Consider the following 23,527-nt stretch of genomic DNA (forward strand, 5'->3'; position numbering starts at 1 on the left):
CCTTGGTGTAACTTTTGCATTAAAAGGTATTCTGGAAAAAATAGTGAGTTTGTACTGTCATCATTTTATTATTATTATCTTTAGCAGAACTATAGTATAGAAATTACAACCTTGTTTTTTTTTTTTTACTGGAATTTGTTACTTTAACGTTTATTTATTTTTGAGACAGAGAGAGACAGAGCATGAACGGGGGAGGAGCAGAGAGAGAGGGAGACACAGAATCGGAAGCAGGCTCCAGGCTCTGAGCCATCAGCCCAGAGCCCGACGCGGGGCTCAAACTCACGGACTGCGAGATCGCGAGATCGTGACCTGAGCTGAAGTCGGACGCTCAACTGACTGAGCCACCCAGGCGCCCCGTAGAATTTGTTACTTTAAAAATAGAACAAGGAATTAAAAACTACAGAGAGCGACGCTCCTCGGTGAGCTCGGTGAAAACTAGGGGAGCACCTCTTACATGCCAGCTACGGCCCTGGGCATCGGGACGCATCTAGGGGCTCAAACAGGCATCCCCAGAATAACTTACATCCCAGTGGGGTGAGGCCGGCTTGAGACAGAAGACATTGGGAACACTGCACAGGGGGTCAGTGGAGACTGGGGAGCAGGACTGAGGACCCCGCCTGGGAGCAGGCTGCAATTGCCATGGGGAGGTGCAGGTACGCCTCTCGGGGAAAGAGGCACTCGAGCAGAGATGGGTGTCACCCCCCACCCCCACCCCCAGAGAGCTCTCCTGGGTTCAGGGGCAGAGACCCCTTGGCATTTGGCATTTTATTAGTTTTATTAGGTACTGTGTTGTTAAGAAACACAGCCACCAGGGGCACCTGGGTGGCTCTGGATGGCTCAGTCAGTTAAGAGTCTGACTCTTTTTTTTTTTTTTTTAATTTATTTTTGACACAGAGAAAGACAGAGCATGAGCGAGGGAGGGACAGAGAGAGAGGGAGACACAGAATCCGAAGCAGGCTCCCGGCTCCGGGCTGTCAGCACACAGCCCGACACGGGGCTTGAACTCACTGACCGCGAGATCCTGACCTGAGCCAAAGTTGGACGCTTAACTGACTGAGCCACCCAGGTGCCCCAAGTGTCTTGACTCTTGATTTCGGCTCAGGTCATGATCTTGCAGTTGGTGAGTTCGAGCCCCGTGTCGGGCTCTGCGCTGACAGCATGAAGTCTGCTTGGGATTCTTGGTCTCCCTCTCTCTCTGTCCCCTCCCCTGCTGGCTCTTTCTCTCTCAAAATAAACAAGAAAGAAAGAAAGAAAGAAAGAAAGAAAGAAAGAAAGAAAGAAAGAAAGAAAGAAAGAAAGAAAGAAAAGAAAGGGAAAGAGAGAGAAAGAAAGAAGGAAAGAGAGAGAGAAAGAAAGAAAGAAAGAGAAAGAAGGAAAAAAAGAAAGAGAAAGAAAGAGAGAGAGAGAGAGAAAGAAAGAAAGAAAGAAAAAGAAAGAAAGAAAAAGAAAGAAAGAAAGAAGGAAACGCAGCCGCCATTTGTGTGCGTCGACAGGCAAAGCTGGAGCTGTGGGCTTCATGTACGTTCTCCCACGGACTCTTCTCAACAACCCTGCAAGGGAGGTGGTAACTATCTCCTCACTTTACAGACGAGGGACAAGAGTGCCGTCTGTAAAGTGGGCCCATCTAGGCCTGCCTCTCGCAGGGACAGAGGCGGCGCCTGGCCACAGCCCCTGCGGGAGGGCTGTTTTCCTTACAGAACATGTTCAAGAATGTATGACTCCATCTGTCAAGAAAATTCTTCCCCGACGGGGGGGAAAAATACAAATATTGTTAAGGGACTAAAACAAGTGTAGAAACCTTTCAGCATGAACAATCTTGCACCCGGCCTTGGTGAACTGGCTGTAAATTCCATGACCTCGGCTCACCCAGGTCTCTAAGAAGAGCGACATGCTCGTCTGGCAGGCTCGGGCTCGGGCTGGGCTGTGGGGTTCTTATTCAGGGAAGAGACTGTGCTATAAATTCCAAACCCGGAATCTTTGCCGGTAATTGTCTACCACCCCAGATATGTATTTGTGGAGACAGCAGTTCCTTGAGCATGCCTAGAAAAAAGAATCCACCCAGAGAGGAGAGTCGGGGGGGGGGGGGAAGCGGAACGGGAGCGTGCAGGTCAGAAGGGGACAGTGGCACTGACTTGGAAGCTACGTGGGTCATCATCTGCCCCCTTCCCTCCTTGGCCTCCAGTTTGGAGCTGGCCAACTGAGGACTGAGCTCGTTCGAGCCACGGATACAAATGAGCTGCGTTAACTGTTCGGCAAATGTATACCAACAGCGGCAACATTCTGGATTCCCTTACAGGTGTGTGCTGAATTCAGTCCCGCATTACAGAATGATTACTCGTCATCACAACTATTATATTCCACTTAATCCTTCAAAATGAAAGCAAATGAAGGTATAAAAAAATCAAAACATTTTTTGAGATACATATTTTTAGAAAATTGAGGCATTCAGCATTTCTTGGACTGGTTTCTAGGCAGTAATTACTTCCCTTGCAGAGTAAATATGCGCACAGAGTAAATGAGGGTTTCGAGCACAGATCACACCATACCGCTGAACTGAACGAGTGTGGGCCGACACTCTGGGACAGGCTGCCACTGCTCCGGGCCCGTGGCTGGCTCCTGGTCCGGACAAGGAGGCAGAGTCTGAAGAGGGCACAGTCATGGCCAGTGGGATGGCCACAGAGCCCTCCCCGACACCACCTTGCCGGGCCCGGCTCTGCTGGTTTTGTTCACACACCTCCCGATCTGATTTTCGAACAGGCCACGGCTTCCGTGGCTGGTTCACTCTTTCTGCTCTGATTCAAATCTTCAACTCGGACTTGGGCAAAACAGAGCAAGGCGTGGAAAACAAGCATGAGTTTGAAAAAGGATTTTTCATAATTTTTTAAGATGTATTTCTGGCACGCCGAACAAGTTCTCTCAGATTTAAGAGGCAAATCAAAATTTTGGTCACTGTAACAGACCTGTCTCCTCATTTCTCATCCGAGGAGCTAGAAGATCCTGGAACCACCAGGAAGACTCACTGTCCCCAAATTTGAAAGCGGGCCATTCTGAAGGGCAAAGTTACTCGACAATTTTATAACCTGACGTCTTTGAGGAAACAGAAGTCGGTCATGCATTTTCATGAAATCAGGTTTGCCTTCTTTGGTCAGAAAGTGTGCTGATGGCAGAGAGGGCAGGGTGAGTGTGAATCAGTTAACTGAGCTCGGGGATCTGAGAGACACTGTTTGGTGGCTCCCAGTTCTTTCCGCTGCGATCCACGTTTGCACAATAAACGGAAACTCAAGAAGAGAAAGAATGCGGCGTGAGCCCGCCGAGAATGTGAGATTTCTCTTGGAGCCTCATTACTCACAAGTGGCAGGAGGGAAGACACGAGTGGGTAATGAGGCCAGCCCTGTCTGGTAAAGATAAATTCCACTTTCTCATTAGTTTTATGGCATATTTGATTTATACCAATCTTGAGCATAGTTTTACTTCAAATCTCACAAATTCGATTCTCTTGCTTCAGGCTTCATAACTCAGTGAACTTGGGACCTCATTCAGGGGTGTGTTTGAACTGCTCTTCTCGTAAACCCCATTTAGCCATTACATTTCTTCCCCGTGTCCTTGGGGGTTCTTATTTCCTTTGGGGATTCTTTAGCAACAACCCATTCGCTCATTCCGGTGCCATTTGAGGTGGTGGTGGTGACAGAGAGCTGAAGTGACAGGCAACAGACAGAAACACAGATGAGAACAGCATGGAGCTAGAGTCCCAGCCTTGGTGGGTGCTGACGAGAGACCACCAGGGCCTGGGACTGATCAGGGACATCTGTCCCATGGCTTGATAGTTACATCGAATGCAGCAAATTTTTCTCCTGTTATAAATTAAAAAAAATCTTTTTAATGTCTATTTATTTTTGAGAGAAAGAGAGACAGAGTGCGAGCGAGCAGAGGAGGGGCAGAGAGAGAGAGGGAGACACAGAATCCGAAGCAGGCTCCGGGCTCCGAGCTGTCAGCACAGAGCCCGATGCAGGGCTCGAACTCACGAACCGTGAGATCATGACCGGAGCCAACACTGGACACTTAAGTGACTGAGCCACCTAGGCACCCCATCCTGTGTTATAATTTTTTTTAAGTAGTACATTAGTAACTGGTTTTAAACTTTGAAGATAGTAATATACAGTCCCATCATCCAAATACAACACACTACCCCTCGCACATCATCTTCTGGTCCTTGTGAACAGGCACCCACGTTTGACGTGGTTCCAGTCATGATACACTTACTGGTTAAAATGTCATTTCCAATCAGCCTTTGATCACAAACATTTTCCAGTCTTCACAATGCTAACTGAACAGGCATGTAGTTTTTCATATTCCTGGGGCCATACTTTATAAGGCAGCACACTCACGTGACTGGCAGGTGTCCCTTTTAGTTGTTGTTGAAGACACGCTATAAATCGTATCTTCCAACCACTAAACGGTTGGCTTCTACTACATTATTTCTCTGGGATAAAGTTCCCCAAGTGGAAGTACTGAGCTAAGGAATATGTCTTGTTCGTTCACTCATTCATTCACTCATTCATCCATGCATCCATTCATTCATCCATCCATTCATTCATTCATGAATCCATTCATCCATCCATCCATCCATTCATTCATCCATTCATTCATTCATCCATTCACCAACAGAGGTTCGTGGGGCGTCTACGAGGAGTCAGGCAGTGTTCTGCACTACACGAAGACGGGCATGTCCTTCTGGAACTTGCCATCTGGTTGGGCGAGGGGTGGGTCCCGGGTGTGTAGGTTAGTAAACACCTGAAAAGTTCTCAAAGGTGACCTACAAAACAGGAATGATGTGAGGCCATGACTGAAGACGGCTCATAGCTCTTTAACTCCTTTATAACTCTGCGATCTCGCACCCATTTCGAGAACCTACAGCAGCGAGTAGTAGAATTTCATGACGACTTTGCCAGCACTGGGAGGTACCACTTCAAACCCACTTTGGCTGCAAGGGTAGGCGTCGAACAGGTGGCCAGCTCACGGTCCCGCGATACTTATGCACTCACCTGGCCGGCGTGGCCCTGTCTGGGCTCTGCTGCGGCTGTCGGGACTCCTCGTGCACCTGCTGTGGCTTCGTGAAATGGCCCATGAAGTTGAAGTAGTCCTCGGCATAGGGCCGATGAATGTCTGCCGAGTAGTTAATCCCCAATTTCTGTAAAAATTCTTGGTAAGTTATGTGTCCTCTTCCGTCAGTGTCATAGCTTCAGAAACAAACAGGACCCTCGTCAGTAGCCACCACGGTGTGTGGACGCTCAGCGTTCTGACAACATCTGCACTGTTTGGGGGCAAGGTGGGGGCTCGTCTGGTTCCTCACCACGCGGTGTGCCCTGCAGATGGGCAGCACCGCTCAACAGGGGGAGCCGGAAATGCAAAGTCTCTGGGGTCACCCAGACCTGACCTGAATCTGCATTTAACAAGATCCCTAGGTGATTCACAGGCACATCAAACTAGGAAACCTCTTATCAACAGAACGATCACACCTCACATGAGGTGAGCTTGGCCACCCCGAGAGGGCGTCCGAATTCATGCACTTGTCATGCTGTGAGAAAGATGTCCGTGGCCACAGAAAATGAAAATCAAGCTTTCCATTCATTCAGCAGTGTGGTTTTTTTTTTTTTTTATTGAGCACCTACATGTAAGGACTATGTTAAGGTTTAGAAGAAAGTCCTTCAAAAAACATACTCAATCTTAAAACTCAAATAAATGAAGGCCATTTGATTCAAATTCCCCATTTTCTCTTTGAAGAGATGCCAATTACATACGACCAACGAGCGAGACCAGTAAGGAAAACAAGATAAGAATTATGCTACGTACCTTTTATGTCATTTTCTATTAGTGAGATGTTTCTGAATTATAATTCATTAAAAAAGGCGTAATGGAGGGTTTTTATCTCCCAGCATTATTCAAATAGAATAGAATTACTTCAATAAAAATTTTAAGGCGAATTGCCAATTTTCTTTAAAGGAAAAAAAAAGCATTTATTTTTACCAAAAGATCTTGGTCCTCATCTAACCGATAAAAATGCCATTTGCGGATGTGAGTTTTTCCCAGATGAACTCAAGAGTTACAAGAACCAAGCCTATATTTAAACAGCGTTGTGGGCATAATCCTCTGGAAGGCTGTTTGGACGTTTGTCTGAGCATAAGGGCGGACGGCTTTCCTTTGTGAGGCCGAGCTTCCCTCTGCTCGTTAACTGACAAGACGAGGAAAAATCTGCCGAACCCCACGCTCGCTCGCCTCTGACACACGGAGACCTTTCCACCGGCTTCAGTTGAGCAGCAATGAAGGAGATGTATTTACTTACCTGACTCTCTTGTCCTCGAGGGGCGGGGTGGTGGGTGGGGGGTGAGGGGTGGGAAGTTCAGGCAAACACTCTATGCCCCTGTGCTAAATCCTGCAGCGCGTCCCAGGCGTGGGAATGCTGTCCACCCTTCCCCAAGGCCAAGGGGGCTGTTCCCCCGAGGCGTCCACAGAACCGGAGGCCTCTCCCCCTCCCCACTCTTGCTTCTGTACAAGCCCTACACGCTTGTAGCTTCCTTCCGCCGTGTCTGACTCTACGTGCCTCATCAGCACCCGGACCTATTTTTGCCATGTGCTATCTTACAAAGGAAGGAGCTTCCCCCCCCCCAGTGATCGTGAGGTGGCACGGGGCAGAGAACTCCAAGTCAAACACAAGCTCCCAGGCCTGGAGACCCTGGCAAGGCGCTCAGCCGTTCTGGAGCTCTGTGCCCTCATCGGGGAGCCGCCCAAGGCCTTCCGAGACCTAACGTCTCAGATCGGCACCCAGACTGCCCCTCCGACTAGATTCATGAAAGCCTCTGAGGCCTTTCCAGGTGTCTGTTATTAGTACAACCTTCGTACTTGCAACCACCCCCCCCCCGCCCCCCGCCAGATACCATTCTACCTGCATTCAGTGGATTTTGTTTCTAAAGCAAAACAAAGGGCCACACCCACCAAAGGGGGCCGGTGGGGTATCTCCTTGCCAAGGCTCGTCCTGTGATTCTTGCAGGGTAGTGATGCTCAGGCGGCACAAGGCCTCTAGCAAACAGCTCTTCCTGCTACTGGGGGTAAGATTCCGGCTGCAGAAAGGGCAGTGGAGTTTTCCATCGATGTACCTGGGGAGGGGTGCCACTCCTTGAGCCTTTAGGGTAATCCCAGGGCCGTGCGTCTCTCCCTGAACTGCATCAGGCCCGACCAGCCTTGGGCCAGCAGAGCGATAGAATAATGCAACTCTGGTCAAGACCCCCCCTTGAATAAAGCCCCCAAGGGCTCCCCACCCCTACAGGAGGGCTCCGGAAAGAATGGTGCGTAGACCACCCACTGACAAGCGACCCCTCTCTCTTCCTAAGTCGCAAGTGCTGTGTTTCCACCTGCCCCTGGATTCCTCTGGGGTCTGGTGAGGGTCGGTGGGTAAATGCTTAGACCAGGGCCTGGCACCCAGGGAGCACACGCCAGTGTCCTGTGGCTGCTTGACCCCCACAGGCTCAACCACGTCCTTCTTTTTGCCTCTGCATCTTTAGCACACGCCTTCCTCCCCTGCCAGACGGCAAGTTTCTTGAGGAGCAACCACGCTGTCTTTATCTTACAAACAGACTCCCAGCGCCCGGCAACAGGCCTCCCAAAGCTTCATGATCAATACTTGTCTGTTGAGCTAACGAAGGCGAAGGACGCGTGTTCCCCAGGAAGCACTGACATCCTGGCGTGTTATCCACAAGAGACTACTGACAACAAACTCTGAATCGTGACACTTGAACTGAATGAAAAGACACTTCTTAATTACTTCATTAATAAAGATCATAAACATTCTATTCTCATCGCAGGGGAACAGAAGACCAGATTGCACAATTGCGACTAAAATATTGTTGTGAACGTGAATAATAAGAGAGTTAATTCAGCTTACATAACCTCGCCCTTCATTATATAATCCTTTGTGTAACATTTTAAAAAATCAACTTGCCTATAAAGGTTGAATTTTAAAACGGTTCGGCAGCAGATGTGCTAGGAAAAATGTGCACATAAACAGAGGACCCATAAAAGCCTGCATTTGCATGTGGCAACGGCCACTAATTTATGATATGATCAGATTACCCTGCCCATTTATTGTACACACAGCAGTTCAGTCGCACACATGATTCGAATAGCTTCGCACTGATTGCTTTGCTGGAAAGTCTTAGTCCTTCGGGCTCAGTTTAGGTGCTCGACTCTTGTCAGTGACAGGTCTACCCCCTAACACCGACTCCAGAGTCAGAGGGTCTGGGGTAAGCCCCACTGATGACTCAGGCCAGGCAGCCTGGGACACACGGAATCCTCTCCGGTGTCACCTGTGAGGGTGGTCTGACGGCCACGGCATTCGGCAAGTCCTGGTGGAATCACGGGTTCTGGAGCCATCTGGGGCCACGATCCCTTCTCTGTGCCCCCCAGCAAGCAGTGGTCTGGCCTTGGGTAAAACCACGCCAGGGATGGGAAACGCACCCCTTCAAAGACCGCCCGCTGGAGTGCTAGACAACCGGAATCATAAATAGTCCTTTATGCTGAGCTAGGAGCCTATGTGGCCAGTCATCTCCAAGTGCTTCCAAAACTCCTTCCCTGCCATTGTGTCCCATTCAGGCTCCTCCTTCCTAATCTACAGACCTTGCTCATTGGACCCCTTCAAGTCCTTTCCCACCTTGGGGCTCTCCGTGTCCAGGTGTCCCACAGCCCGATGCTCCCAGGTTCCGGCCAGGAGGCTGCCGTGGCTGAGCCGATGCCGAGGACCCAGCTTCTTGGGAACCTAAGGGTCCGGGCTGCTCCCAGGGAGCTGGCACCTCTGGCACAGGCATCTTGGCACTGTCTTTTCTTCTGATGCCGGAATACCAATGTATAACTTACTACGAAATTGTGAAATGTGCAAAAACGGGGCACCAGTGATCCCCAAAGCTTTCCATCAAGTCCACTTGGTCGGCCGGCTTTATACAACTAGTCATCTCTACCGTTCATCCTGAGACTTACTTTCCCGCTTTAGTCTTCTGTGAATTTTTACAGTGTGTTTTTTTCATGGTTGTTCAGCAAAGTCTGTTTTAGATCCAAAATAGATGAATTCTGTCTGGCGAAACGAGGCTAGAGAATGTACTCAGCACGGTGCGCATGTCCCACAGCGGGTCCTGGGCAGGCCTCTCGGTGGTCCCTCTCGGTGGACAGGCTCTGCCGAGACAGGCAGGGCCCTTCCTCTCCCGTCTCAGACCCGCCCCTCCTCCCGGCCCCGGGCCTCTGCTCACCGGCACGCCCTTCCCCACCCCTGGCTAATGACTGTTTATTAAGACTCAGCTCAGGCGTCCTCGCGTCTCCTGGGGTCCCTCCCCTGAACACGCACGCGGCTCCCACCGCCCCGCCACCGCCACCGTCGCGTTCCTTGTCTGCCCTCCCTGCTGAGCTGTGAGCCGCCTGAGAGTGAGGGCTGCCTCATCTCTGGAACCCCAGAAGCTAGCACAAGGCCTACAACGCAGGAAGTTTCAAAAACTCCCCGCTTCATGATTGTTCAGATGAATGAAGGCATGAATGAAGATGCTTCCATCTTGTGATTTATTCTTAGCGGGCTCTCCAAAACCAAAGCAAACACACTGCTCCTTACAGATCCTAATTTGGCTTCAGTTAGCAGGTTTCCTTTCACACCAGCCTCCTCCAGGCTCGAACATTTTGTTCCTTTAATCCCCGATAAGCCAGTCCACGGTATGGCTCGCTTAACTCCCAGGTGCTCCCCGATCTGTCCGGCCCCTGTGCCTGAGCAGGGCAGTGGACCAGCCCCAGGCCGCAGGCAGGAGGGTGTCACCTGGGGCTGAAGCCCACCAAAGCCCGTGTGATCCTGTGGTTCCGCAGATGCCCCCCGCTGAGACAAGGCAGCCACAGGCTGGAAGCTGGCCAGATCCCCAAATCACCGCTTGGGAGAGAAGCGTCCAGAAGAGATGCTACACGTGCTATAGACGTAGGATGAGTAAGAAAAAAACCGGAGAAACAAAACATCGGTGTGCTACGCCACTGAGATTTGGGGGTTAATTCATTAATTTACTTCCACAGCATAAACGAGACCCTCCAGACTCATCTGAGGCTCTAAACTAATGCACTTCACAGGTGCTTAATAAATGTTGAGTGAATAATGGATGCTATTTTTTTTCCTTGTCTGTATTCTACCCTATTTTTAAATTTTGTATTTTTGAAAGAGCAGATGTTATTTGTCCGCTCACGTCCACCTACCCATGTCGGGGGGCTTTCCTATTCCGACAGTCGGACCCCCCCGGCTGACAGAGCGTGTCACAGCAGTCCCAGCTCCCTCTGGGTGGGGGAGAACGCCCCTCCCATTGTGCGGGTGACCGAAGGAGGCTCCTGGTGCCTAGACAACCCACGGCTGGCCAGCCCCCTGTCGCCGGCTCAGCGCCTCCTGCCCTGTGGTCCAAAGCCGGACCGGGGGCGCGAAGCAGGGCGGAGAACCTGCCATTGCCAGCGAAGACCGAGCGGTTGAGAGGAACAGGCCAGAAGGGTGAGTGAGGGTGAGGACGACCAGCTGAGACCACGATGGGTGGAACAGTCACACTACCAGGTCACCATTTATCATTACGGCTGCTTTGCTGTTGTCTTGTCTTTTCCTTTACGCTCTTCCGGATTTTCTGAGACTTCTAAAACGAGTGTTGCATCAACAGTGCAATCAGAAAAGAGTCTCAAATCTGTATCATCTTTCTGCTACCACTTTTTACGCTTATGTACGCCAGGTATTCCCCATATATTATTTGGTCCCCATTGCCATCCCATTTGATAGACGACTGAAGCCCGGAGAAGGCGGGCCACGGGCCCGGGGTCACACAGCTCAGTCTGGGGCACCACGGGACAAGGTGCAGCCCTCGCTAGACCACAGCCCTTAGCCGCAGGCTACCCAGCCACTTCCAACTTCCGCAGGGGCATCCGATCTCCTCACACAGCCTCTCCCTCCAGGCCGCTAAGGCTCACTTCTCTTCCTAAATCTCCCTCACACCTGTCACTTCCTCCCCAGTCCTCCCTCCACTGCCAGGAAAGCTCACCACGTCCTCTCACTTGGCCCGCTGACCTCTGTGCCGCCCACCCAGTCTCCTGTAATTCATCCTCCCCACTGTGGCCAGAGTGATCTTTCTAGAACGCAGGGCTGCCTAGGTCTTTCCCTGCTAGCCACCCGGCCTTACGACAGCGTCCCTACCTCATCCTGCCCTTCGTAGGCCGGTCCAGTGGACGAGCAGGCCCGCTCTCCCGCACAGCCCGGGCTGCCTACGTCCCGGCCGTTCAGGTCAATCCGCGGTCCTGGGATGTGAATCCCTCCTTGGCCCGTCAGCTGGACGTTCATCTGGTGGCATTCAACCTCGTGCCCATCCTTCGGCACATCTTCCAAGTTACCCGCCGGCTGCTCCCGGGGAGGTGGGCCCAGTCAGAAGGCAGGAAGAGGGCAGTCCGGCTGTGTCCGGTGTGCCTCCCGCCTGGCCGTGGTTCCTGCCCCACACAGTGGCTGAGGTTCTAGCAGATTCAGAGGCAGCCTTGGGGTGAGACGCTTCCAGAAATGCCCCGTTTCCCGTTTGTCCTCCAGTCCCAGGTTAGGGAGCGGTTTCCTGATCCCTGGGTCACCCCCTTCCTCTTCCTCTTCTAGCCCAAGGGGGCGGCAGCCTCTGGCCTGTAATACCACAACCCCCCCTCCCCACCCGGGCTTCCAGTCCTTTGACCTCTTTGTCGTCCGTCACTGCCTTAAGCCCCACTTGGCCAGAAATAGTAGAGTGGTTTCTGCTTTCCTGCCCAGATACTGGTGTCTAACATTCCTGAAGTTTCCTTTGTCTCGAATGTCCCTCTTCCTCATCCCTCGGGGGTAGTTCCACCTGTGGCAGACGTCACCACTGAGTTCCCCTGTCACCGTTTCTTTTTGCCCGGGACACAACTCCAGACCGCTTCTCCCAGCCTGCCCCGTAGTGGGCGCGGCCGCGTGAAAGGACTCTGGCCAACAGAACTCGGGGAAAGTGACGGCCGCGTTCCCAGGCCTGGTGTCACGACAGCTCCAGGGGGTGGTGGGGCTCCTGGGCCCCCCAGCGGCTTGTGGGCAGACCCCCCCACGACGCCCACGCTAGATCAGGACACCATTATCGGGGCACCATTGTCTGTTACCGCGGCTGGCCTCCCCTGACTGACACATGCAGCAAACTTAGCGGAGCAGAGCGAGGCGCAGAGAAGTTAAGTAACTTGACAGAGGCCCCGCAGCTGTGAGGACGGAGGCAGGAGCCATGGCCACCCGTCTGGCAGCGGGGCACCCTCCCTTTGGGTCCCTCAGCACCCGTGGCGGGCAGTCCGCGGACAAACGCAGATGCAACTCTGACTTCGTGCAGTTGTCAGGGCAGACGTGTGTACGGTTAATAATGTCAATAAACGTATAAAGAAACTTGAGCCCGAAGCGGCAGGGAGTGTCTCACTCCCACTGAGACGGACACGTGCTCTATCCCCCCTTCAGGAAGACGAGTGAGTGTGCCCTTCTTCTCCCCCTCGAGGGGGACACTTGGCCCCAACATCCCTCTTTCCCGTGGCCCACACCCAGTCCGGGAGCTCGTCCCGCCCCACTGGGATGCAGACGACAGTCTCTGGGCCCACCCATCCCTTCTCTGAACGTTCCCTGACCCATCTTCCTGAAGCGTGGCTGGGTGATCAGCCTTCACTAGTCCCGAATGCCCGGCTGATATAATGCCTGAAGACCAGGGCTTTGGGGCCCTGATGGCCTCACCCCTCCTTTCTCACCCTGGGAGCCCTGGGCCAGCACTCATGGAACGTCTCACCGACATCCCATGGGTGAGGGGATCCCCCTTCTCCTCTGACCCCCGGGAGCTATTTCAACCTTCCTCCGACCGCGACAACTTCCTGTTCCTCCACACGCCCTCCCCGCCCCCACCTGCCACTCCTGCTTTTACTCCCTCTTTCCTCCACACGTTCCCTCCTCTGGCATTTATCATAGGCGACACTGTGCCCCCGCATATGGGCGACTGCTTGTATCCCCTGACAGGTCCTCGAGTATTGAGACCACACAGTCATCTTTGGATCATCCAAAAGACTGGGGAGCCCAATCTTCTGGTTACTCAGTGGGACCCACTCATTTAATCTACTGAAAGAGAATATGAATAAGGAGAGCCTCAATTGGCCCTGTGCTGGAGCTGATCTAAAAAAGAATAAGGATTTTATAAGAACTTCAAGTTGCTTTTCTAAATTAGACACGAAACAGCCCACCTAATTCTAAACTCGGCCAACATTTCAGCCTTCCACTTTGAACAGATGAAAAGCTAAAAAATTACATGAGCTGCTCCGTGCGCTTGCCCCTGGGGGGATGCACAATAGTGTGCACCGTCCTGCGGGGACGGGAGCGGCAACCAACACACGACGAGGACGGAGGTAATTCAAAGATGGATCTGGAACTCGGAAATTGACCGCATTGTTAGTGCACCTGGAAACTCAGGCCCCCACGCGGGGGATACTGCAACTGGGGGCCTGATTCAAGAACAGCTGAATCTAAAATACTTTTTGAAAAATGTAACCGATATTAGGTATTATTTTCCGTCTAAGACACCCTCGGGAAACTACCCCAAGTTGCCAAAAGTTTGGTTATTTTCTTTCAACGAATTCCTTATCTACAAAAAACAGTTGTGTGACATTGATTTCCGTCTGTAGGCGATGGGGAGAGACTGCTTCTCCCCACACCCGTGGCAGGACTGTCTGCTGAGCTAGTTGCGTTAGGATTGCGTTTGGGGAGTGATGTCGCTTTCTAAAGTGATATAAGGATGGGCTTGAATTCCTGGTTCCCTGGAAATGCAAACATCTTAAGTCTGGTATCGATGATGAGGGTTTACCCTGATTCTCCATGTTCCCGGAGACCAGCCTCTATGGGGAGGAAGGGCAGCAGACAGACACAACCAGAGGAAACCATTCCTAGCTGAGCACCTTGCCCCCTAGTAGCAGAGCAAGGCTGGTGCTGAATTTGCAGCAGCCGGCAACCTGGGACCCTCGGGATGGAAGGGGGTTGACTGGTGGATGCCACTTACCTCATCCAGAGCTTTTCAAACTCCCTCGGTGTTAGAGGAATATCAAAACCGTACAGCACGTTCTTTATATCCCGCCGCCGAAGAATGCCGTTGCCCTCACTGTCGGTTTCTATAAAATTCTACAATATTACAAGACGACATTTAGTAACCTACACAACGTGTTCGTGGTAGTTTAGAGGATTGTCCACAGCCAATACATGGAACAACAGAAGACGTGTCTCTCCCCTCTCTACCTGCTTAATTACTTTTCAGTCAAAGCTCCAGATACCCTCACCATTTCGGTAAAGAAGGTGACCGAGCAAAACGCAAACAACTATCATGAACTGGAAGGGGCTGGTTTCTGGGTGATGAGTGGTCTCAGGTGTATGACCCGGCCAACAACTTGGGCTCAAGAGCTATTAGAAATGAGGGTCCCAGAGCCTGGGGAATGAGACAGTAGCCCACGCGCTGGAGGTGGTCATCTTGACAACGTAGCAGACTTGGTCCTCTGGTTGTAAGACAGGGATGAGGCACGTGAGACCCCAGCTCTGATGACGCGATGATATGGTAGCTTTATTTTTTTAAGTTTAATTATTTATTTTGGGGGGGAGGGGCAGAGAGAGAGGAAGAGAGAAACTCAAAAGCAGGCTCCACGCCTCTGAGCAGAGCCCGTCGTGGGGCTCAAACTCACGAACCGTGAGATCGTGACCTGAGCCGAAATCAAGAGCCACACGCTTAATCCGCCGAGCCACCCAGGTGCCCCAATACGGTACCTTTTTAATGTCCCCGAGGGATGCAAAAGGTATCTGAGGAATTTTCGGCCTGTTAAGAGGGCCACAGACTAGCAGGTAATGTGTGGCACTTGGCACTGACTTAAACTGTTTGGAAGTAATAGCTCCTCTGACCCTCTTCCTCACAACACCGTGAGGTAGATGCAGGGGCACGTCTAGAAAGTCCTCTGCAAGCATCACAATCCATGGTGAAGGCGGAGACATTCCCTTTAAGATCAGGAACAGGCAAGGTCTCCGCTGCCCTCTTTTCCACGTCATACTGGAGGTATCAGCCAGGGTAGTCAAGCAAGAAAAAGGAATAAAAGGTAAAAAACAGGACAGGAAGAAATACACCTGTCGTTATTCACAGACAACGTGGCTGGATACATAGGAAAGATCCACAAATGAATTGCTATGCTAAGAGAATTTAGCAAGAAATCTGGATTTCAGGTCAATAGGCAAGATCATTCATGTTCTTACATACCAGGCACAGAGAACAAATTTAAAAAAATATTTATAATAGCATCAAAAATAGAAAGTCGGAATAAACCTTTCTCTAAGTTTATTTATTTATTTTGAGAAAGAGAGAGAGAGAGGGAGGGAGAGAACAAGTGGGGGAGGGACAGAGAGAAGGAGAGAGAGAATCCCAAGTGCGCTCTATGCTGACAGGCTTAAACTCACAAACTGTGAGATCTTGACCCAAGCCAAAGTCAGACACTCAACTGACTGAGCCACACAGGTGCCCCATCCCAGGACATAAACCTTACGAATGATCGTAAGACCGCTACACAGAAAAGTCTAAAAATTTATCGAAAGATATTTAAAAATATCAGAATAAATGGAGACGCACCATGCTCGTGAACTGGAAGACTCAAAATTGTAAAGACGGCATTTCTCTCCAAACGCTTTGTTGCCTTGTGAAACTTGACAAACTGATTCATAAACTCTCAAAGGACAGGAGGAGGGACTTGCCTACCAGCTGATCAAGACGTATTACCGAGTTACTGTGATTACAGTGATGTGGTAAAGGTGCCAAGACAGACAAACTGACCCGGGGAACAGAGTGAGGAGCCCAGAGACACCCGCAGGCCTCGAGGCAGGACAGCGGTGATGCCATACGTCAGGGGGAGAAGGATGGGCTTTACGGGGGCTAGACAACCGGGTCTCCATATGGAAGAGTGGGAGTGAACCCCTGCCTCCCAACACATAGGTGACACGTGGTGTGGATTTCAAGACCAGGATGGGAAAGGCTTCACTGGAGAGCTGCTGAAAGGTCTTCATGACTTCAGATGAAACACAGATTCTTGGGCGAGACCTACAGGAAATGTTAACACATTTCGCATTTGACTCTATCGACAAGAAGAACCCGGGGCGCCTGGATGGTTCAGGCAGTTGGGTGTTGGACTTCGGCTCGGGTCACGATCTCACGGTTCGTGGGCTCGACCCCCACGTCGGGCTCTGTGCTGATAGCTCGGATCCAGATTCTGTGTCTCCTTCTCTCTCTGCCCCTCCCCTGCTTACTCCCTGGTCTCTGTCTCTTAAAAGCGAATAAACATTTAAAAAAAATTTTTTAACGAACTTATATTTACCAAAAGATATCATATGAAAAGGGTGCAAACGCAGAACACAAACTGGGATTAGTGACTCACACCACGTATCATCGACAAAAGACTAGCAGCCAAACCGTGGTACGAGTTCCTATCGACCAACGAGAAATCACCAGAGAGCCCAGTGAGAAAACCAACGAGCAGGCCCTTCACGGAGAAAGGAAACCTGTCTCAGGAATAAACAAAAAGATGCTCACCGCTCACGAGTAACCAACACACGCTCCCTAAAACTAGAATGACACGCTGTTACGCATCCACTAGGGAGGAGGAAGCGGAGTTTGACAGCACTGAGGGCCACACGGTAGAGCTGAGCGGCTGTGTCTGAAGCCCCTGCCTCACAAAGCCAAGGCCGGTCACTGCCTGGCCCTTGATGCAAAGTGTGTGTGGCGCTAAGACATTGAGAGTGTTCTCCTCCTTCATCTGGATGGCGGGTTACGTGGTGGGATACAACTTGGGATACGCGGTGACTACCTTAAACGTACCTAAGCTATGCATGTATATTATTATTGTACGTTATTACTACATACACTATATGCATTCGTGCATATTATACACATACAAATACACACGTTATATATATATATATAATATATATAATATGTATTGCTATTACATTGCACTGTAGAGTCACAACTTGAAAAATGAGCTTTAAAAAAAGCTACTTCAATTATAATACAATTCTTTAGCACTCTTATTGGTGCTTACACCACAAGTCTCTTGGGATCAGAGACCGTGTCTTTTTTTTTTTTTTTTTGGTCGCTGTGTCTTTAATATCTTGCAACAGTCCATAGTTAATTCATAATAATGTTTGCTGAAGAAATCGATGAACTTATTTTCCAAACATACTTAAACGGAAGTGAGCCTGTTAAGCTGCCCAGAATAGGCCGATTGCGGGTGCATCCAAGAGATCGGCTGGTGGTGTCCTTGGCCGAGCCCGGCTGAGTGGCCAGCCAGGGACCCTCGCTGAGGACAGCTAAAGGACGCAGTACCTGACTTGTTCAAGTTCCAAATGCAGTTCTACTGGGGACCACATCCTTTCCGACATTCGCGGGTCTTTTTGGCGAACCCACAGAAGTGCCCAGAGAGGAGCCAAATGCCACGTGTCTGCCACGACCCGGAAGGGAAGAGCAAGGCTGTGCTGGATGGTAGGAGAACACCCGCCTCGTCACCAGGCGTCCGTCATTAATGCGTCTTATCTGTGCGTCACCCTACTTTCTGCAGGTTTGGGATTCAGAACGAATCCCAAAAAGCTTTAGAGCTTTTTTCAAGATAAACTGAGAGAGTGGGAGAAATGTCCGATCGAATACTAATAAAACACACAGGGGCATGCAGTCCCGCGGGGGGCCGAGAGAGGTGTGAGGCCCGGCACGAAGTGACGCTTGACCCCCTACAAAGTGGCTCCACATGCCCCGGCTGATTCCTCTTCCTCCGTGAGCCTCCAAGTCTTCTTCCCCTCCCACACTTCCACCAGGCTCCCTTCTAGAAGGGATGGACCCGAGGCTGCTGGCTTAGCAGCAGAGCACTCCAGGGTCCCCACCCCTCCCCTAAACACACTTGGGGTTCTGCAGAACATCAGGGATAAAGATGGTTATGAGAGGCCACGGGAATCGGTGTGGAGAGGAGGGGCGCCTGGGGGGCTCAGTCGGTTGAGCTCAGGTCATGATCTCACAGTTTTGTGAGTTCGAGCCCCGCATCGGGTTCTGTGCTGGCAGCATGGAGCCTGCTTGGGATTCTCTCTCCCCTCTCTCTCTCCCCCCGCCCCACTCTCCCTCTCTCTAAATAAAAACAAAAACAAAAACAAAGTATGGAGAGGTAAGTGCAGAGGACGAGCTCAAGGGAGTGAACACGGACAGAGAGGGTCACCGAGCCCGAGAGGGGGCAGGTCCAGACAGGGAGTGGAGGAGGCCCGACAGAGCCGTGGTAAGGCCAGGGGAGGAAGCATTCCAGGAAGTACGGATGCAACAAGGCAGAAACAAAGGCTTCCGGCAGCCTGTTCATTTTCCCCATAGTGCCCACCTGCTTTGTTAATAAGCTGCCTTTGTTTCTTAACCGCCACCTCTCCTGGTCTGTGAGCTCCGAAGGCTGGAAGAAGATGGGCCTTCGTTACCACTGAACCCCCAGCACAAACCCACGTACCCCGGAGATGTGCTGCGCAACATTCATCAGAGCAGGGTAGCATGAATCCAGGAAGGGCCTGGAAGGGGCCATGGGAGCCCCTGGGTCCACGGAGGGCAGCATCAGCAGAGGGGGCATTATAGGGGCAGGAGGAAGAGTGGACAGAAATAGCAGGGAGGAGGGGAGAGGCAGGCCCAGAGAAGCTGGGGTGCAGGGTGTGGAGGATGATGTCACATAGTGAGCTCGGCCCTCTCCCGGCTGCCATGCCCATGTGGTCGCAGAGTACAGCCCAGGGCTGGCCCCGCACTCTCGCAGGTCTGCTCGGGAAGGCCAGCCCTACCCGTGGGAGCGGGAGGACTCCGTGCGATTTGCCACGCTGAGCCGCACAGTCAACTCTGACGGCAGGGGACTGGGGAGAGGCAGCCCAGGGGCGGCACAGGACTGACAAGACAGAACTTCACATCGGACACAGGCCAAGAGAGGCAAACATTGGAAGAAAATGACCAGATGAAACAAAGTGGAGGCGTCCTTCACAATAATGTGAAAATCCTTCTGGGAGCGTCTGCTTGGCTCAGTCGGTTAAGCGTCCGACTCGATTTCGTCTCAGGTCATGATCTCGCGGTTCGTGAGATCAATCGAGAGCCCCACGTCGGGCTCTGCGCTGACAGTGCGGGACCTGCTTAGGATTCTTGCTTTCTCTGACCCTCCCCTACTCGTGCTCTCTTTCTCTCTCAAAGTAAATAAACTTAGAGAAAAAAAAAAGAAAATTCTTCCACAGTGCAGTTTTAAAGACATTTCCCAAGGTGAAGGTGTTGTGTCCTTGTTGCGTTACGAAATGATCACCCACTTGTGGATGAACTCAGTCCTGCAGGCTCAGTTCTACTGTCCTGTGGGTACAACTGTCATTCGATTATGCGCCCATCTCAACGCCAAATTGGTTTACACGATTGCCCATCTACAGCATTCACCTTCACAATGTGCTTTCTATCGTTTTGGAAGACAGGAAGAAATCCCACCTACCCAGAAATGCAGGTTTTGAATGGGGTAAAAATAATATGACAGGGTTCTTTTTTTGTTGTTGTTTAAAATTTTTAATTCATATCAAACCTGAGATACATCTAGGAATTTCTGTCCACGTAACTCCTACAAATACTCCTTTTTCTAAACATCAGTTGACCTCGGATGGGAGAATTTATGCTGAAAAAGTATTTTAGGAATAAAAGGAATCACCAGTTGGGTATAGAACATTGTTTTCCCATCTCAGCGACGGGATCTAAACAGCTTGATTATCCCAATGATCTGAGAACACTGAAATAGATTTCCTTTCCTTTTAAGGAAAGAATCGTTTTCTTACCTTAGATAAGTCTGACCATCTGGTTTTTGCTTTGGTAGCAAGATACTGATGAGCCTGCTCACAAGCTAGTTCTGAATCTGCGACCTTCTGTTTTGGTCTTAAAAGAAAAATAAATAAATAAATAAATAAATAAATAAATAAATAAATAAATAAATAAATAACTGTGTTTAAATTTAATGGACTCATTAATCTCCCAAGGGGTTCCCCATCCCCGTTTGTTTCAAAGATACCATTATAGTCTGTTATTTCACATCTGGTCTAACTTAATTCCCAAAATACAGTCTTATTTCCCCAGCTGGATGTTAGGGAAGTCTTCTTAAATTTTATAAGTCCTTGTTTATTTTCAGATAAATGCTGTTCAACTTTCTCTGCCACTCGCAAAACAAACAGGGCTCATTTCTTCTCAGAAGGGGAAAAGCACCATAGAACAGTGAAGCCTCTTCGGAAGAAAACAACCACAAACTTCTATTTCTGAATTGGCGAATTGGAATAATGATGCAGACTAACAAACGGTTCAAGAACACGGGGCGGGGGTGGTGGGGGGCATCGCTTTCTCGGTCCTAGCTACTGTTCAAAGGTTGGGCTCAAGTATGCAAAATGATCAAAATTCTGTTTATTTCCTCCTAGGATGATGGACGCCAAAGACACTTTAAAAAAATGCCCCACGCTTAACACCGTGGCTAAGCCCTGGATTCCTCCACTCGAAGGACGGGGGCAGATAAAATCTGTAAAACCCTTCCCCACTTCTGTTTCTGTAATTGCTCTGCTCCTCGGAGCACCTATCCCTCCCTTTCTGGCAACTTGAGCTGTTTTCCACATCCAGATCTGCATCTGAAATATTTTCCCTGCAGATATCAGGGCGCTCAGCACATTCCCCCAGCAAAACTGACCATATCCACGTCACCCGACAGTTTCCTGAAATGGGACCACATCTGAGACCCCCACCTGGAACCTGCGCTTACTCCCAGGCATGTTGGGTGCTAAGCGCATCTTGCCACCGGACCGAGGCCCATAGAGACCCCAATATAAATTTCTCCTGAAGGGTCCCCAGAAGACCAGTGTGGGGGATGGACAGCAAGCAAGCCCCACAGAGCCCCTTTAAAGAAGTATTATTTACGCTTCTGCAAATGAACCGCATATAAGAAAAAAAGTCTAAGGTCAACCAGTATGCTGCCAGTCGAGAAAATGCAGGGATTTGTGTGTTGCAAACAACGGAGGTCAAAGGCTTACACAATCCCCCTAGAAGGGCCGCTTTGAACGTGACCCTCTGTATGTGACACTCAGGTCGGCAGCACTGTGTGGGTTTCTCAGGTGCTGATGGCCACCACGAGGTCAGTGACCAGTGGGTGCTGAGCACAGCCAGTCAAGTGACACATGGAATCTGGAGTTTTCCCAGCCATGCCGGCATTACCATCCCACTCTGCGAAAGAGGAAGCTGTGTTTTCGGGAAATTAACCAACCTGTCCAATGACACAGCCAGGACCTGGAAACCATTCAGACTCGGGTCTCTGATGCCATGGCTAGCCTTTCTCGTGACCATTTGGTTTTTATCCGAAGCTACAGGTTTGCTGCCCCTGTAAGTTCACTCTTCGTAGGAAAAGATCCCTGAAATATTACACTTCACAGAGGTGAGGGACACCTCTGGTTTTTACGCACTGGGGGTCCTCTTTCCACTTAGCATTTCTGTTTCCGTTCAACAAACGCAGCATTGCCCAGTGTGTGGCTGGAGCGCCGGGCTCGGTGTGGAGGCTGGAAAAGTGGAGCCTGCGGCTCCCGCCCACCAGACAAGGCTCTCCTGGAAGTTCCACCCTGGCACGCATTTCAGAAGCAGACGGCAAGCCAGGTCACGGCAACCCGAATCAACAAAGCAAGCAGCAATCAGTGTTCTTCATGTGGCTTCTTCAAATCCCTTCCAACACGCTCTGCTGCCCCCGGACAGCTGTCCTGGACCGCTCCTCAAGTTCCTTGATGACTGACCGTGCCCAGAGCCCATGAGTCACCAGGTGCATTGGTATCCATGATTACCCCCAAAACCTACACTGGGCTATACTGGGCCACATAGCGTCTTATTTTAAGCAGCTCTTCTTTGGCGAATTACGTAAACTGTGACCACAGTTTGGCGAGCACAAACTCCTACATTGCTACTGTTGAACCAGACCAAATGAGGGCTTTCCCAGTTTCATTTTCCCTCCTGGAAAATGCCAGCTCATGGGGGTACATGGTAAACTATGGCGGGCACACCTCCCTTTATTAAGAACCCACCCCGGTCTTTAAATTCACCAATTACTTCTATATTGCCGAATCCAGGGGTCTTCGCTGACTTGTGTGTTCCATGTGCCCCTATTAACCAACTCTCCCCTCGCTGGTTGCCTTCATCATGCTGCGCTTTAAGTGACACCACGTGTTGGAATACCAATCCTGGGGCCGGGTGAACGTGTGCCTTCAGTGAGTGTGGTTTTCCCTCCCCACCTGGCTCCCCCAAACCTTGACCACTCCTCTCTCTTTCCACCCCAAAGTTTATTTACTCTTCTGAGAGGCCATCCCTTCTCATGTCCCCAACCATGCCTTCCTGCCATTTATCCACACATCTGTAACGCTGGGGCTGTAATCTCCTCACCTACTCTTCTGTTCCATCTCTCTCCAACTGACTACTGGACTTCACAGAATCATGGAATTTCCAGGGTGGAAAGGGATCCGAAGGCCAACCAATCTAATCCTCTGTCACTAGTTCACCACTAAACGTTTGGGAAGGCTGGGGGGACTAGGTTGCATTTTCACAATTATTGCTTAAGAGGACTGTAGGTCCTAATAATGATGCCTATTCCCCTGTCTTCACCTTAAGTTCCTCCTAAATCCAACCTGCACCCACAGGACTCACCTGAACTCCCCCCAAAGGATAGAGATTCTGAGGGGCATGTTCTGTGTCTGCAAAGTCAGCGAACCCAAACTGATCTCGCTATCTAAACACGTATCTGAACGGCCTCCACCAACCCAATTTCTTTTCTAGGCTGCAAGTCTTGAATGTTTTCTCAGTGAGCCAGGCTCAAACCAGGGACACCTATGATTTTCCCACCCATATCTCCCCGTCCCATTTTATATACTTGTCTCCTCAAGAGATCAGAAGGTTTTTCTATGGCCTTTTCCAAAAGTTACTGATTTCCTCTATTGCCTGACTCTTTAGATCTTGATAGTCAGGGAGACCCAGCCTTGTTATCAGCCAGTCTGTCCGATGCAAACATATATGACCTCTTACTCTGTGCTGCTCTGGGTTCTGTAGACACACTGACCAGCGATGTGGACAGAGCCCACATCCTCAAGGAGCTCATACCATGACTGTGGGAACTTAAAGCAACATGTGGAAAATGAATGAATCAGATAACTTGGGATATGAATGTGACCAAGAGTGATGGGTGAGAGGGGAGGCTTCAGCTAAGAAGGCCAGGGAGCGGCTCTCTGAGGCATGAGTGGTGATGAGGCAGCTGTGTGATCACAGGGACCAGCACTCCAGGCAGGGCAAGAGTCCTTGTCCCTCTTGTCCAGCTAAGATGGAGAAGGCACACACTGCACCCTCTCTCCCCCACTGATTACAACCAAAAGCTCTCGACAGAA

At 50.6% G+C, this 23,527-nt stretch overlaps 1 protein-coding gene across 1 annotated transcript in view; it reads right to left on the reverse strand.

Annotated features, from left to right (window-relative positions):
• Positions 1 to 23,527, reverse strand: part of EFCAB6 (EF-hand calcium binding domain 6) — a 221,574-nt gene that overhangs the window by 52,549 nt on the left and 145,498 nt on the right. Inside the window, exons 19-21 of the mRNA XM_047067112.1 lie at positions 19,919 to 20,015; positions 14,094 to 14,212; positions 5,043 to 5,237 (exon numbers count right to left, since the gene is read on the reverse strand). Of these exons, the coding sequence (XP_046923068.1) occupies positions 5,043 to 5,237; positions 14,094 to 14,212; positions 19,919 to 20,015 (411 nt within the window). The remainder of the gene's footprint in view (positions 1 to 5,042; positions 5,238 to 14,093; positions 14,213 to 19,918; positions 20,016 to 23,527) is intronic.

The sequence above is a fragment of the Lynx rufus genome, unplaced genomic scaffold (assembly GCF_022079265.1).
Source record: "Lynx rufus isolate CCGP_SWC_20201006 ecotype Redwood Valley unplaced genomic scaffold, mLynRuf1.p SCAF_7, whole genome shotgun sequence".
In the NCBI taxonomy this organism is placed as follows: Eukaryota; Metazoa; Chordata; class Mammalia; order Carnivora; family Felidae; genus Lynx; species Lynx rufus.